This window comes from Ascidia mentula, chromosome 5, assembly GCF_947561715.1.
Source record: "Ascidia mentula chromosome 5, kaAscMent1.1, whole genome shotgun sequence".
Classification (NCBI taxonomy): domain Eukaryota; kingdom Metazoa; phylum Chordata; class Ascidiacea; order Phlebobranchia; family Ascidiidae; genus Ascidia; species Ascidia mentula.
In genome coordinates, this window is record NC_138570.1 from 13044617 (window position 1) to 13057219 (window position 12603).

Sequence of the window (12603 nt, forward strand, 5' to 3'; positions counted from 1 at the left end):
ATTTCTTTGTTTTCAATCCTGATATTTGAGCTACGAAAACTAACCTGCATTCCAGGACAGGTAATACATGCAAATTTTATTAAAATAACCACAAAACAAAAATCACCATGCAATTGCAAGCATTGTTGTAATTTGAAATGCCTTAAACTCAAAAATATGCATAAATGTAATAATGTACCAGTATAGCAATAGGGCAACTCTTACTGAGAACAAATTCGCAAAACAGATTTCATTTGAAATTCAAATAATAATGTTCATCATCTAATACCACATATTACGCCTTGACTCCATGCACTCGGAACCTATACAAACAGGTAAAGTCCTTGTGACCCCAGTTGGATGCAATTCGTAGCTCAATGAAGCTAAAATTTCTGCCACTTTCATGTAATGGTTCAATGGAAAAGGTTTGGATTGCTTGACCACTTTCCTCATATCTTAATGCAACGATTGAAATTTAACTTGAGGACATTAGTGTCGAAATTAAATTTGAAACACTTATGCATATAATCATACCTAAATATGCCCAGCAGGTTGCCTTCCAAGTCTGTGGGTTCATTCAACCCATACACAGTAAAATCTTTTGGTGCACTTGAAATATTGTTGTAGAGTGCCAGAGACTTAGGGATATGTTCCAGTGTAAATGATGTGGGGTGAATAGCAGCAGAAAGACCAATCACAACATATCCCTCTGTTCCCTGCAAAATAAATCAACAAATGTTTCTTATTTGTTTCTTTCTATATATTACCTATACTTGTTGATTAACATTTACTGCGGTTACCAAAAATTCACAGCATTACTTTAAGAATATGTATCAATAACAGTTGCAATAAAATTTACCTGAAAAGCCCAGCAATCTCCAGGCAGTACATTGGGTTGAATAATGGCCCTTGGAGTATTGATGTCATAATAAATTGGAATTCCAAAAATGCTAACCAAGGCTGTTTTGTGTCTGTATGTTTCTGAGCATCTTGTGTTAACAATAAAACCACCAGAGGATTCGAGAGCAAAATCGGGCATTCCTATTCGATCAGCACTGCAGAGAAAGTGTGGTGAAATAATGTCAAAATAGTAAAACACCTTTCCTTTTCCACAAAAATTTTCGAACTTACCTATAGACTTCTAGTGCTTCCCTTATCCAAGCCTTCACCATGGTTTCAGTAACAAGATTTTGATGTGAATACTTTTGGGTTGCGATTGAATCCAGGGTAATTGATGACTGTTGATTTTTTCCACCTAACGTTGCCTGGAAATAAAAGCATGTTGAAATACTTCATTTCATGTGTTTGGTTTAATCTTTTTAATGCCAACCTTAATTTTTAGATCCATTTCAGATTTGACTTCGTTCATCATGTCAACAAAAGATTTGTTCATATGATCATAAACCCCGCTAAAATCTTTTTCCTTCACAAAACCTCGTACTTTTAGCCACTCAATAAATAGCAATGCAAGGTGACTGTGACTTGATTTGGACATCTATATATAAGTACATATTTTTTATAATGCAAAGTACCAAGTGTCAGTATTTGTCACTAACCTTGCTAGAATCTGCTGATCCTTTTTGCAGCAGCAAAAGGAAGTTCTCAGTGAAACTTTTGTCTGTGATCTCCTTTAGATATGTAGCATTGGCATAACTTTGCTTTACAAGCACTTCCAAATTTCTACATCACAAGAAGAGCACAGAAATATAGACAATCTGTTACATTACTATTCTACACTGACCTTGCATCAGATCCAACACTTCCCATTTTGCTTTCCAAAGTGGTCATGTAATTTTCAAAATGATCAAGTTTGCTTTGAAGGTCTTTTGATTTGATTTCAACTTCTTGAAACCTTACATTTATGTCTTGTTTGATATCCTGAATTGCTTCTTTATGTTTATGTTTTACTTGCTCTATCTTTGTCTACAGTGACAAAAAAACAGTTTATTTCATTTCAAATATATGTAAGCAAGATCAACCTGTTGACTGAAAAACAGACAATTATTTGGGGAATGTTGATGTGGGCAATCTAGGGTGGTCTACCCTCACACAACGTTTTAAAATCTTACTTGTATCAGATTAAGTTGTTGTGTTAGCATAACCTCCATTTCCTTTGTTTTATCAGTAACGGAATCGTCTACAACAGAAGCCACCGATGTTAATCTCTGCAAAATAAAATCAAAAATCAAAACTTCCAGGAGTTGTGAACACTATAATTCAAAACCTCCGAGGTTTTTTTGATTTCTTCAATGCCCTGTTGATGTTTTCTTTCAAGTTTCTCCAGTTGTGTATTGAGCAAAGAATGACGATCAACAATTTTTATTTCCAGTTGTTGTAGGGAGTATTCTAGTCCCTTGCATCAGATTGTATCATTAAATTTGTTGCAATATTTTTTGGTAAAAAATACATTTCACCCAAACACAATGCATATTCTGTTTACATATACTATGTAGTGTTATTTCAAAAGAGTAATATTCAGAAAAGTTACGCTTAAATGTTTTATAGCCTTTGGCTATAGCAATACATACTTAACCTTTTGATTTGATGTTAGTTTTGGTGGCATATAGTTACAATATAAACAAGGACTTTTGTATTAAAAAAAAAATATTGCAAATCTTGTTACAAGAAGTTGCACTATAGCCCGTTACCTCAACAACTTTTTGCACAGACTTTTGGTACTCTTGAAGTTGTTTGGAATACTTCTCAAAATGTTTCACTTCATTTTCACTACCTTTTTCTGTGAGAATAAAATATATTTCACAGCTACAGTATAATGGCATTAAGGGAAAACATCACATTCTTTAACAAATACATATTTATAGATTTGTAAGAAATTACTTCATTTCTTTTCAATACTTACCCAATGGTGAAGTGCCCTTTATTGGTGTAGTTTTAGTGAGAAACACTCTTTTGTATAAATGAGGAACAGATAACACTAAGTATGTGGCGACTGCAATGGCAAGTGCAAGTAACACAAGCTTGAAAAGTTTGCGTGGATATAGCAATGTCATCTTTTCACCCAACCCATGTGTTAATAGCCATGTGTCCAACAAAAGTACTTTTGTGGTCATCTGAAAAGCATTACACAAACAAAACAGTAAATTCACAGACATTGTGTGACTAATTAAGAATTGTACCAGCAAATGGTTAATATACTTACCTTGTAAACAAACATGCCACCTTTCCAAGTAAAATTAGAAGCAGAGGTAAGAAGCAAAACAATAGTTTGATAAACCATTGTCAAGAAACTGAAGTTCGGGGAGACATGATTCTCGTTGAAAACTAAACATACATAACAAAAATGGCAAATAGTTGTAAACTAATCTAAAGAATTTTATGTAAATGTATAGGCAATGAACTCGACTAATTCAACCATTACAGAAATTGTTCTTATGTGCTATAAGTTTTTGTACAAAACTGTTAACTTTCACCTTGGCTTTCAAATCCTTCAGTTTCATCATCTGAAAGAGAGGAAGCATGTCTCTAAAAAATGAATTATATATAATTTAGTTCTGCACATTTGTGAAAATGGTACATAAAATTAAAAAACATACAAAGATTTAGGTAAATAGCTCATTAAATTGTTTCCTGCATAAATGTTGATAAATGTACCTACCTGCAAGGTGTTTCTGTACAAAATAGTGGGTGTTTTAAAAACATCACCCTGAGAAGCTTGACTGCCGTCTATTTGTTGCATATTTGCTGAGTGAACATTACTCTGCCTTCCAACATGTTCACCACCAGCATTATTTTCATCTTCATCTTGCTGAAGGCCATACAAATGGTGTATAGTGTGACTGCGGTTAGTGACAGTTTCGCGCTGCCTGGTTGACTTATACACTGTTTTCTCAGAAGTCACCAGGGCTTGTTTGTGGGCATGAGTTTCTTTCTTCAAAGTTATCCGGTTCACAGTGGCATCCACACTCCTTGATGCACTCACAGGACTTCTTGCGGGCGAGCCAGAATGATTTCTCCTTCGGTAGCGATTAAAAATTTGCCTGGTCGGAGATTCCTCATAAACCACATTTCTATTTTCAGCAGCAAAAGAAGATCTGCTTATATTGGAGTCCACAGATTCTATATCATCTTCATCACTTGGAACATCAATCTCATTTTGAGATGGAAGATAATATCCACTTGCAAGCAGACGCTTGCTTCTGCGGTTCGGGGAATTAAATCCATGTGTTCGTGACATTTTAACAGTAGTACATAGATTCAGACAAAATCCAGATCAGGGTCGAAATATTGCCATTGTTATTAAACCTGCAAAATTGGTAAAAACATCGATTTCCTATATATGTAATGCAATAAAATACTACCACCACGAAAGTATAACTTAATCCACATGGTTTTTACAGTACAAAAATTTCTTTTGATACAATTTAAAAAAGCAAAGAAAATGTAACAAAAGTTTTTACTATGTGAGGTCCAAATTGGTTGAAATATTAGGATTATTTCTGTTATAAACTATTATTGTTACTATAAGCAAAAAAGGCACACATAAAACAAATTGCAACATGCCAATTTACTATATTTCTGTTACTGACATAAATGCAAACATTTCATTTATATCAATTTATGAATTAACTTAAATTTTTACACCAAAACTTTAGCTAACAGTAACACCATAACTTCAAAGACAAGAGTCACAGCGTTTTCCCGCCAAACACACTGGTGCTTAAGACCACAAATACACCTTTTATTAGAAATTATTCAAGCATGCTGAATCAAAAAGGTCAAGCAAACGGTCTGGAAGTTTTATTGTCCACCTATAATATTTACACTTCTGGAGAAGCACAATTACTTTTTTGCAGTCAATAGTTTTACATTTACAGTTAGTTTCAAAATGAAACAGATTTATATAATATGTGTTATACCAACCATAGGATAGTGGTCTATCTGCAGATGTCTTTTTTTATTTAAAGAACAATTTTGTATTGTTTTTGTTGTACAGAAGAAATGGATTCATTAGAAATATAAAATATACATTGAATGCTTTTTGAGTATTTTCTGGACAATTTTGTCCCAATGGACCATGCACAAAAAACAATTGTTAACCATGCAGACACAGAACACTAGTTTGTCTTTTCAAAATGAAAAGAAACATTACAAATGTTTATTTACTTCATAGTTACTTTTAATAACCCAAAATACCCAAATTAAAACTAAATGGTACAATTTGGCTTCTAAGCATTTGGTACTGTGACTGGACAGTGCTTTGTGTTAATGTAAAACCTTTTTATAATTTCATTCTTGTTGGACCTTACACTGGTGACAATCTTTTATAGTAAATATCTTGGTATAGTCATAGAGAACATTAAGAATAATATCTCTTTTTTTATTTAGAAGACATTCAAACAAAAACAACAAATTGCATTGGCACATTTTCAACCCTCTCACCAAGAATATAAGATGCAACCATTTTCTGATTGGATGTCAATGAATAATATGTAGGAATAAAACTGTTTTCGTCTTCTTGTCCTGTTGTATGCGTAGCTAGTGCGCACAAACACACCACGGCAATAGAGATCATCAACCACCTGCTGCTCAAAAATTCTCCTGAAAGAAGTAAAGGCTATTGAGTACTAAAAAAGTTCAGTTTTGGAAAATTAGACTATAAAGTGTTTTTTATTGCTTGCACTGTAATATCAAGCTATTCTATAATTTAAAAATATATGAAAGGGACAAATCAGTGTATACTTTGCAGTATTTTGACATATTCAGTCGATCTTGAATGCATTTTTTATCGTAATGTTTTAGATTTTCTTTTCTAATTATTGATTTGACAAATTTATATATATCACACAAAAGACCTTGTTTGACAGCAGACCACAACAAGATAGAATTCCTAACTATGAATTTTTACACATTTTAGGCAAAATCATGGATACAACATTTACTAAAACATCTTGACAGTGTGTTAGTTACCTTTAGGTAAGCTTGAATCCAATTCAAATGATGTGGTTTCAGGATAAGCAGGATTTTGGGGAATTTGCTGTGAATCACTTTTATTCGTCACAGAAGGTGTGTCAACTATTTTGCTAATGATTTCTTTTATACCAAGAGGAACAGTCTGATATTTTGGTCCCTTTTTCAACACAGGTTCAGCCTGGGAAACTTCCACACGAAACTTATCTTCTCTATCTGCAGAATCTTGAAGGTTAATCAAGCGAATGACTCTACAAATAAATGTGTTCATAAATTAGACATTGTTCATAATTGCATAAACTTACAAAGGCATGACACTTACATGTCAGAGCAACACTGAGGTTTTACAATGCCTTTGGCTTCACCAACATGGTAGTTTTTGGGAGCAGTGCAAAGTACTGTATTTGAGAGTATAGATAACTGGTTAAAACTTGAGTTCAAAATATTGGAAATGCATGTTGATAAAACATGATGATTGGTGTAGGATTTACTTTAAAACTCGCTTTACTTGCTACGAAGGGTACTCCGATATATTATGTTCAAAAATAGATAAGATATGCAAATTTTACTTGGTACATACAATACTACTAGCATACCTTTAAAATGAATTAAAAAATCATAAGGATTATATACAGTAACAATTTGTTTGTGGGTTGATCTGTCACTTAAAACATATTCCAAAAGGCCCGGTGTGACAAAAATTGGCAGTTTCCTCTGTATTTGAGAAGAAGAACTGTCTTGTCTAGCCGTTTTGGCAAAACTAGTTTTCCTAGCTTGTGGCATTCACCATTTCGAACCCAAGCCTATGAATGCAAAATAGCAGTACCTGTATTTGTAAATAAGTAACTTACTAGAGCAGTAAAAAACATTGAATCTTAGAAAACAAAATGATACGTAGCAAATAAAAATACAAAAATTTCAGTGAGGGAACTTTTTCTTAAGTTTGGCATGGATTGCATTGAATGGTCAGCCAATGGAGAACTCTGTCTGAAATAAGTAAAGCCATTAGCCACACAGTATATAGCCTACACAAACAAACCATAATTACGCGTATCTTCCATACGCAATTAAAAAACAAAAACGTTATTTTCGAGAGTAACCGACTTTCTGCGAACAAAACAACTATCTTATGGCGTGACGCGCGTACGAGAACAGCACGCAGGGATAGTCATGTATACATCAGATCGCATCAAAACAAAGAGTCAAAACCTGGAGCCATTCAAGCGTTACATATGGCTTTGATGTGAAAATGTAATCTGCAGACCTAAAATGCTGAAAATTTCTTGTTCCGAAATAAAAATAAGAAAACTAATTTCGAACTCAATATTGTAGCACCTTAATTCAGATGCGCTACAACTTCCTGGATATTATTTTCAAATAATATCAGTAAAACTCACTTCTAGCTATGTATGACCTAAATTTCGTGTGTACTTTGTCTGGACATCAGTTGTTTTTTTCTTTGCAAGTAGCCCTGCTTTTTCTTGAATTATCTTTGGTGTTTAGTGCGCCACCAGTAAACTTGCAATTAGCACATGCGCCACAAGTTGGCCACCACTGTCAAAGATAAACTTCAGTCAAAGGGTCGCAAAATGTTTTGTGAATATATCGCCTTTCTGTCATTTAAATTAACCGACTTGGAATCAACAAAACACGTCAAAACTGTATTTTCTGTGACCTGTTCAGTTCAACCAAAAATCTCAAATTCAGAATTTAACTTCTTGCTACACTTTAGTTCACGCTTTGTAGCCTATGTACATTCTACAAAAGACCTATGACTCTTTTTATACAATTTGTCCTTACTTAAACGCGTATTACAACCAATTGCTTTTCTCACAAATATTTTTAAATATTTCAATATTGCCTCTAGTCTTTGTTGTTTAACAATAGACCAATAATCGGTGGTACTTCACAATAGATGACGACATAATTTGCAACTACTTATAATTGCCCACTGCTAGGCCCACGAAAGAGGGGTGCATAGTTTGCTTTGAAACTGAGGAATTTTTACCGCAAAGGCAGAGGATCCCAAATGGTGCGACCCACTGTAGGTTACATTGCGTCGTTTTTGGAGCGTCCAAAGCTTACTTTTGGGCCTCGTAAATTTCAAAATTATCGAGTTAGACACCAACTCATCCGCAGAACAACTGCTCCAGATGTACTTAAAATACTATATTCACAATTAACACGCACCGTTTGGGGCTCCAATTACGCACCCGTGAAAGCAATTTGTAAATTTCATTCTAATTGCCTTAATGATTAAAAAGTGCCCGTGGCCTAAAAGCAAACACTGGTATTCCATTACATTGCAGGATTTGGTAAACGTTTCTTCGGACCTGAAAATAAGTGCAAACAAAATAGAAAAGGATTTACCAACATACACTAACTTAAACAACCACAATGAAGATGCTAAAGTTCACAATCATAAAAATTATACAAAGCTACAGTCACCACATTTTATGACTACGCAAAGTTGAAATTCCAATTTTCTCTATCCCGGCCGTCGGGGATTTACGTTCGTCGCCAAGATGCTAAGCAAATAGCGCCTGGCAATTCAAACCAGCCTACTTCGCCTACATAGCCTGGGTAAAGTTTCAGAGCCGTCACACCTCACCGCACTTAAATATACTTTGAAAGTCTGTGCAAAGAACGTTCTTTTCTTGAGACAGTGAATGTGGCTCCAGGCTAGACTTTCAACAAACCTGACATGTTATGTCGGGTAGTCTACATGCATTATCATTGAGTTTAGTTCCAGAAATAAGAGACAGATTTGCTTTCGTGTCTATAACATGTAAAAATGTATTTTATTTTTTTGGATGTGTTTTGTTTGTTCGCTAGTTTCATAGGATTGGTGAAAATGTGAAAAGCAATATGACAGATGTACCGCGTGCAGTGCCTGCGAATACCCATGAACCCGGTAACGTCGCAACTGGCAATGAATTCAGCCCACCAAAGCTGTATCATGTTAGAATCGTAAGGTAGGTCATGTGATTCGTTAGGCGCAACATGGCGTGTAATATTAAATGAGGTCTTTCTGAGGCGCTATTATACTGCATACTTCGAAACTGCCCTGTGCTTAACCTGTCGAAAAACTCGAAAGCAAACATTAAAACAGTGCCATAAGCTGCCTAGGGCCGGTGATTGGCGATTAATCTTGACTTAATTCAGCTCTAAGGAAACACAAATAAACAGACCTTCTTTTTACATTTTGCTTGTAGTCGGATTTAATGCAATAGACATGGAAGAGGTAATGTAAGCCACAAATATATGTTGCAACAAATCACTACCGTAAATTTCTTTCCCAGCTCCGTTTAATACCCAAAGCAAATTTACTAAACGGACCAGGACAAATGGCGGGCAAAAGGCTCTAACACTGTTTATGATCTTTTAAAAGGTCAAAAAGTATTACTCCAAACCACTGCGCTAAACACTCTGGGCATCCAATACTTGGGATTGACTGTGTGGACTTTGGTAAAACTGCTTATTATCAACCAGGGCATTTTTAGCTAATTTATATTTGATACATTGTACTTTGTGAGGTTGTAACTCGCCGTGAATTTATTAATGTTGAATTGAACCTTGGGCTTGATAGAGGCATTTTTTACCAATTTACCGCAGTGTTAATTTCTGTACACGTTTCAAAAAACGTCCTTACGTCATTTTTATTTTACCGACTGCAAGAGTAAAAACAAAAAAATGTAAAAATAATTCTACGACAGTAAAATTGTAATCTGTCAATAAAGTGATTATACTGTCAGGTTGGCATGCTCAATCATGTAAGACAATAAATCAAAAACTGATTTTATTACTAGTAAGTGATAGGCGTACTTACCATCCAGCTCGTTTATGTGACACTGGTACAGAAGGGTTTTGTTCCCCAGAAACGAGTCAAGTTGTTTCCAATTAGATGTGTCAAAATGTAACAATACAAAATAACAGTTTTATCAGCATTATACGTTTTTGAGATTCGATAAGCTGCATTGTGTTGTTTGTTGAATTTTCTTTTAAAATATGAACATACTTTACTTAATGATCTGGATACGATAGCTGTAATAACCAAGTAAGGACCTTGCTCAGTGGAGCAATCCTGCCTTGTCATGCGATACCATAAAACATTTCTGCGAAGGCTACTATAGTTCGAATTTTTTTTTAACTAGTTGTAGGGTAGCCGTGACAAGTAACCATCTAATTTAATTCTATTCAATACCGTGTTTAAATCTATTCAATACCGTATTTGGGTCAGCAGGTTTAACAACGCTCATGACGTTTCACAAAAACGTTTGGATGCATTTTCAAATAAAACAATATAAATTAAGCAATTTCTCGTTTTGGATAAATTTTTTTAGCAAGGACACGTATACTTTTGTTGCATAAAAAGAATTGACACAGCTTGCTTTGCAGGTTGGGCTTCATACAACTGGTGCTTGGAATCTTTACTCTATGTGTTGGAATATTTGACATTGCATTTAGCGCAGTAGCGTTCGACATTTTTACTCAAGCAAAAGCTGCTGCGGGAATTTGGGTTGGAACTGTGGTAAATTGATTTAAAGAAAAACCGTTCTTTTTAAAGTTTTTATGAGTAAATTAAGGTCAGGAAATATCATGCACAACGACGAAATAGGAATAAGCTTATAAATAACCGTACAACCTTCTTTTACTTGATAATTACCGCATAATATTTCGCAAGTGTAAACAAGCAAGCTCACCAATAACATCGTTGTTTTATCGGCAGATCATCGTTACTGGATGTATTGGACTTGTTACTTCAAGATCTGAACTTCGTCGTCGAACCACGGTAACATATTGCTAACCTCAAAAACTGCGCAGTACTTTTCCTGATCCAAACATACAGGTTTTAAGCTTCTGTTACAATGCGCATAGGCAAAGGGTAATAAAAGCTTTTCTAACTCACTCTAAAAACACTATGTTTGAAAAACAGCTGAATTAAAGTTCGGGGCGAGAAACGTTTACTTGTTTGAAGCAAATCTTAACATACTATCGTTTGTAGAGTAAGATGAATGCTAAACACATGAGCCGGAAGATTCGTTGTGGCTGCTTTGTCACTTTATCGTTCTTTCTTGTTTGCAGATACTGGCGTTTGGTTTTTTTTCGGTCGGTAGCTTATTGCTTTCGATGGTACTGATAGGGATCGCTATTTCCGACATGGTTACTTCATCCTTCACCAAAGGAGAACTGTTAATCGAAGGAAATAACTGTACAGGCGTTGGATCATTAAATGCAACTACACCAACAGTCAGATGCGTTGCACAAACGACGTTTGATCAAAAACTAGCGACTACCAGCATGTTAATTATTTTTGGGTTCATCGAATCGCTTATTGCAGTGGTTTCGCTCATTACAACGCGAGACATATTTGTCAACAAGTATGCAGATGATAAGCCACGCAACTCCAATGACCTCAACATGTCGGTGAGTGAATACTTTAGTCGGGGAGTGTATGAGGAGCCAAACACAGTGAACAACGGAACTTCTGACGTACAAGAAGAAAGACCAATTCCTACAGCCGCAGGTTCGGAGTTTCCGGATTCTGATCAATTCCGTTCTCATGTGGAAGGTGTAGGATGGGAAAGAAATTATGGTAGCGCCTACCAATAATTGATCATGTGTTATTTTGGGGTTCTTGGTATTCTGATTTCTGTACTATATGTAACAAATGTATTAAAAAGCTGTGAATGGCGAATTGCAACTGCCAGTCAAATCAAAAGAGGCAAACAAAACTTTGTCACAATTTTTGAACATAATTCAAAAATGTTAATTCCTTTAAAACACTAAATATTGTTTCAGTTGAAATGGAAATTTTTCTACCTGTTTAAAATGCAGTGTGATTTCTTACTTATCATTGTGCACTTATATACACTTACATATCTACAATACAATATGCATTACATTGTGATTGATTTTTTCTTGTAAAAAGGTAGATAAATTGGGCAATAAAACAGGTGATAACAGATTGAAAAATTATTCAGCAAATAATATAAAAGTTTGTCTCTGAAGCACATGTTCATATGTCAGCAAAATAATCATGACATGAACCACCAGTTCTTGAACTTCGTTCAGACCAAAACATATCCATTTACTCTTTACAGTTGATTTTTATCTGCATATGGATAAGTGTTCATGAATATAAAAAATATTAAAATCAGTGCAGCAACCACGAGGGAAGGTAAAACAATAGTGTAAAAACGTTCAACTGCTTTTTTATCCAACTGTCTTCGAATGGCTTTCTGTTTTGAATTCTCTTTAGCATTCCATTTTTTCTTTAAGGTCCTCATTACTTTTAAGCAAATAGTACAATACAGTAACCAACAATATCCTGATAGCAAAATGGTACACAAATGTTACAGTTAGGAAAAAATGTGATCACATTTTTGCAACTTTTCACAGAATACAGAAAAAGCTATATATTTATTCCAAACGAATAGGCTACTCTTTTCCTGCATTCAACATTGTATGAATGAAAATCTCTTTGCGAACAATGGAACAAAGTTACAAGCCTTTAAATCTGGCAACAGAAATAGTTTTAAATCCATTAAAAATTTTATTCACATTCAACTATATTTTGTTATTTAACTGCTATAGCATACTATGCACAAAGGTACAAACTATAATAGAAACGAAAACATGACCCTTCTGGAGCAAACCTAATTTAATATTCAATTCAAACCATGTACTACCATA

At 34.7% G+C, this 12603-nt stretch overlaps 3 protein-coding genes across 3 annotated transcripts; 1 reads left to right on the plus strand and 2 right to left on the minus strand.

Annotated features, from left to right (window-relative positions):
- Positions 1-61: 61 nt before the first annotated feature.
- Positions 62-5519, minus strand: LOC145902279 (uncharacterized). Its single transcript, XM_082990190.1, has 15 exons — positions 5380-5519; positions 3596-4242; positions 3411-3462; positions 3140-3261; positions 2840-3050; positions 2628-2716; positions 2204-2332; positions 2049-2144; positions 1721-1902; positions 1536-1659; positions 1310-1474; positions 1111-1244; positions 839-1034; positions 514-695; positions 62-434 (listed from the first exon to the last, which is right to left on the minus strand). The coding sequence occupies exons 2-15, from the start codon at positions 4172-4174 to the stop codon at positions 275-277; spliced, it is 2421 nt and encodes an 806-aa protein (XP_082846316.1). The 5' UTR covers positions 4175-4242; positions 5380-5519; the 3' UTR covers positions 62-274.
- LOC145902939 (motile sperm domain-containing protein 1-like) lies at positions 5333-6690 on the minus strand. Its single transcript, XM_082991029.1, has 4 exons — positions 6504-6690; positions 6230-6305; positions 5908-6158; positions 5333-5538 (listed from the first exon to the last, which is right to left on the minus strand). The coding sequence occupies exons 1-4, from the start codon at positions 6688-6690 to the stop codon at positions 5333-5335; spliced, it is 720 nt and encodes a 239-aa protein (XP_082847155.1).
- A 2032-nt stretch (positions 6691-8722) lies between these two features.
- Positions 8723-12234, plus strand: LOC145902660 (uncharacterized). Its single transcript, XM_082990712.1, has 4 exons — positions 8723-8882; positions 10306-10438; positions 10637-10699; positions 10993-12234. The coding sequence occupies exons 1-4, from the start codon at positions 8776-8778 to the stop codon at positions 11518-11520; spliced, it is 831 nt and encodes a 276-aa protein (XP_082846838.1). The 5' UTR covers positions 8723-8775; the 3' UTR covers positions 11521-12234.
- Positions 12235-12603: the final 369 nt, after the last annotated feature.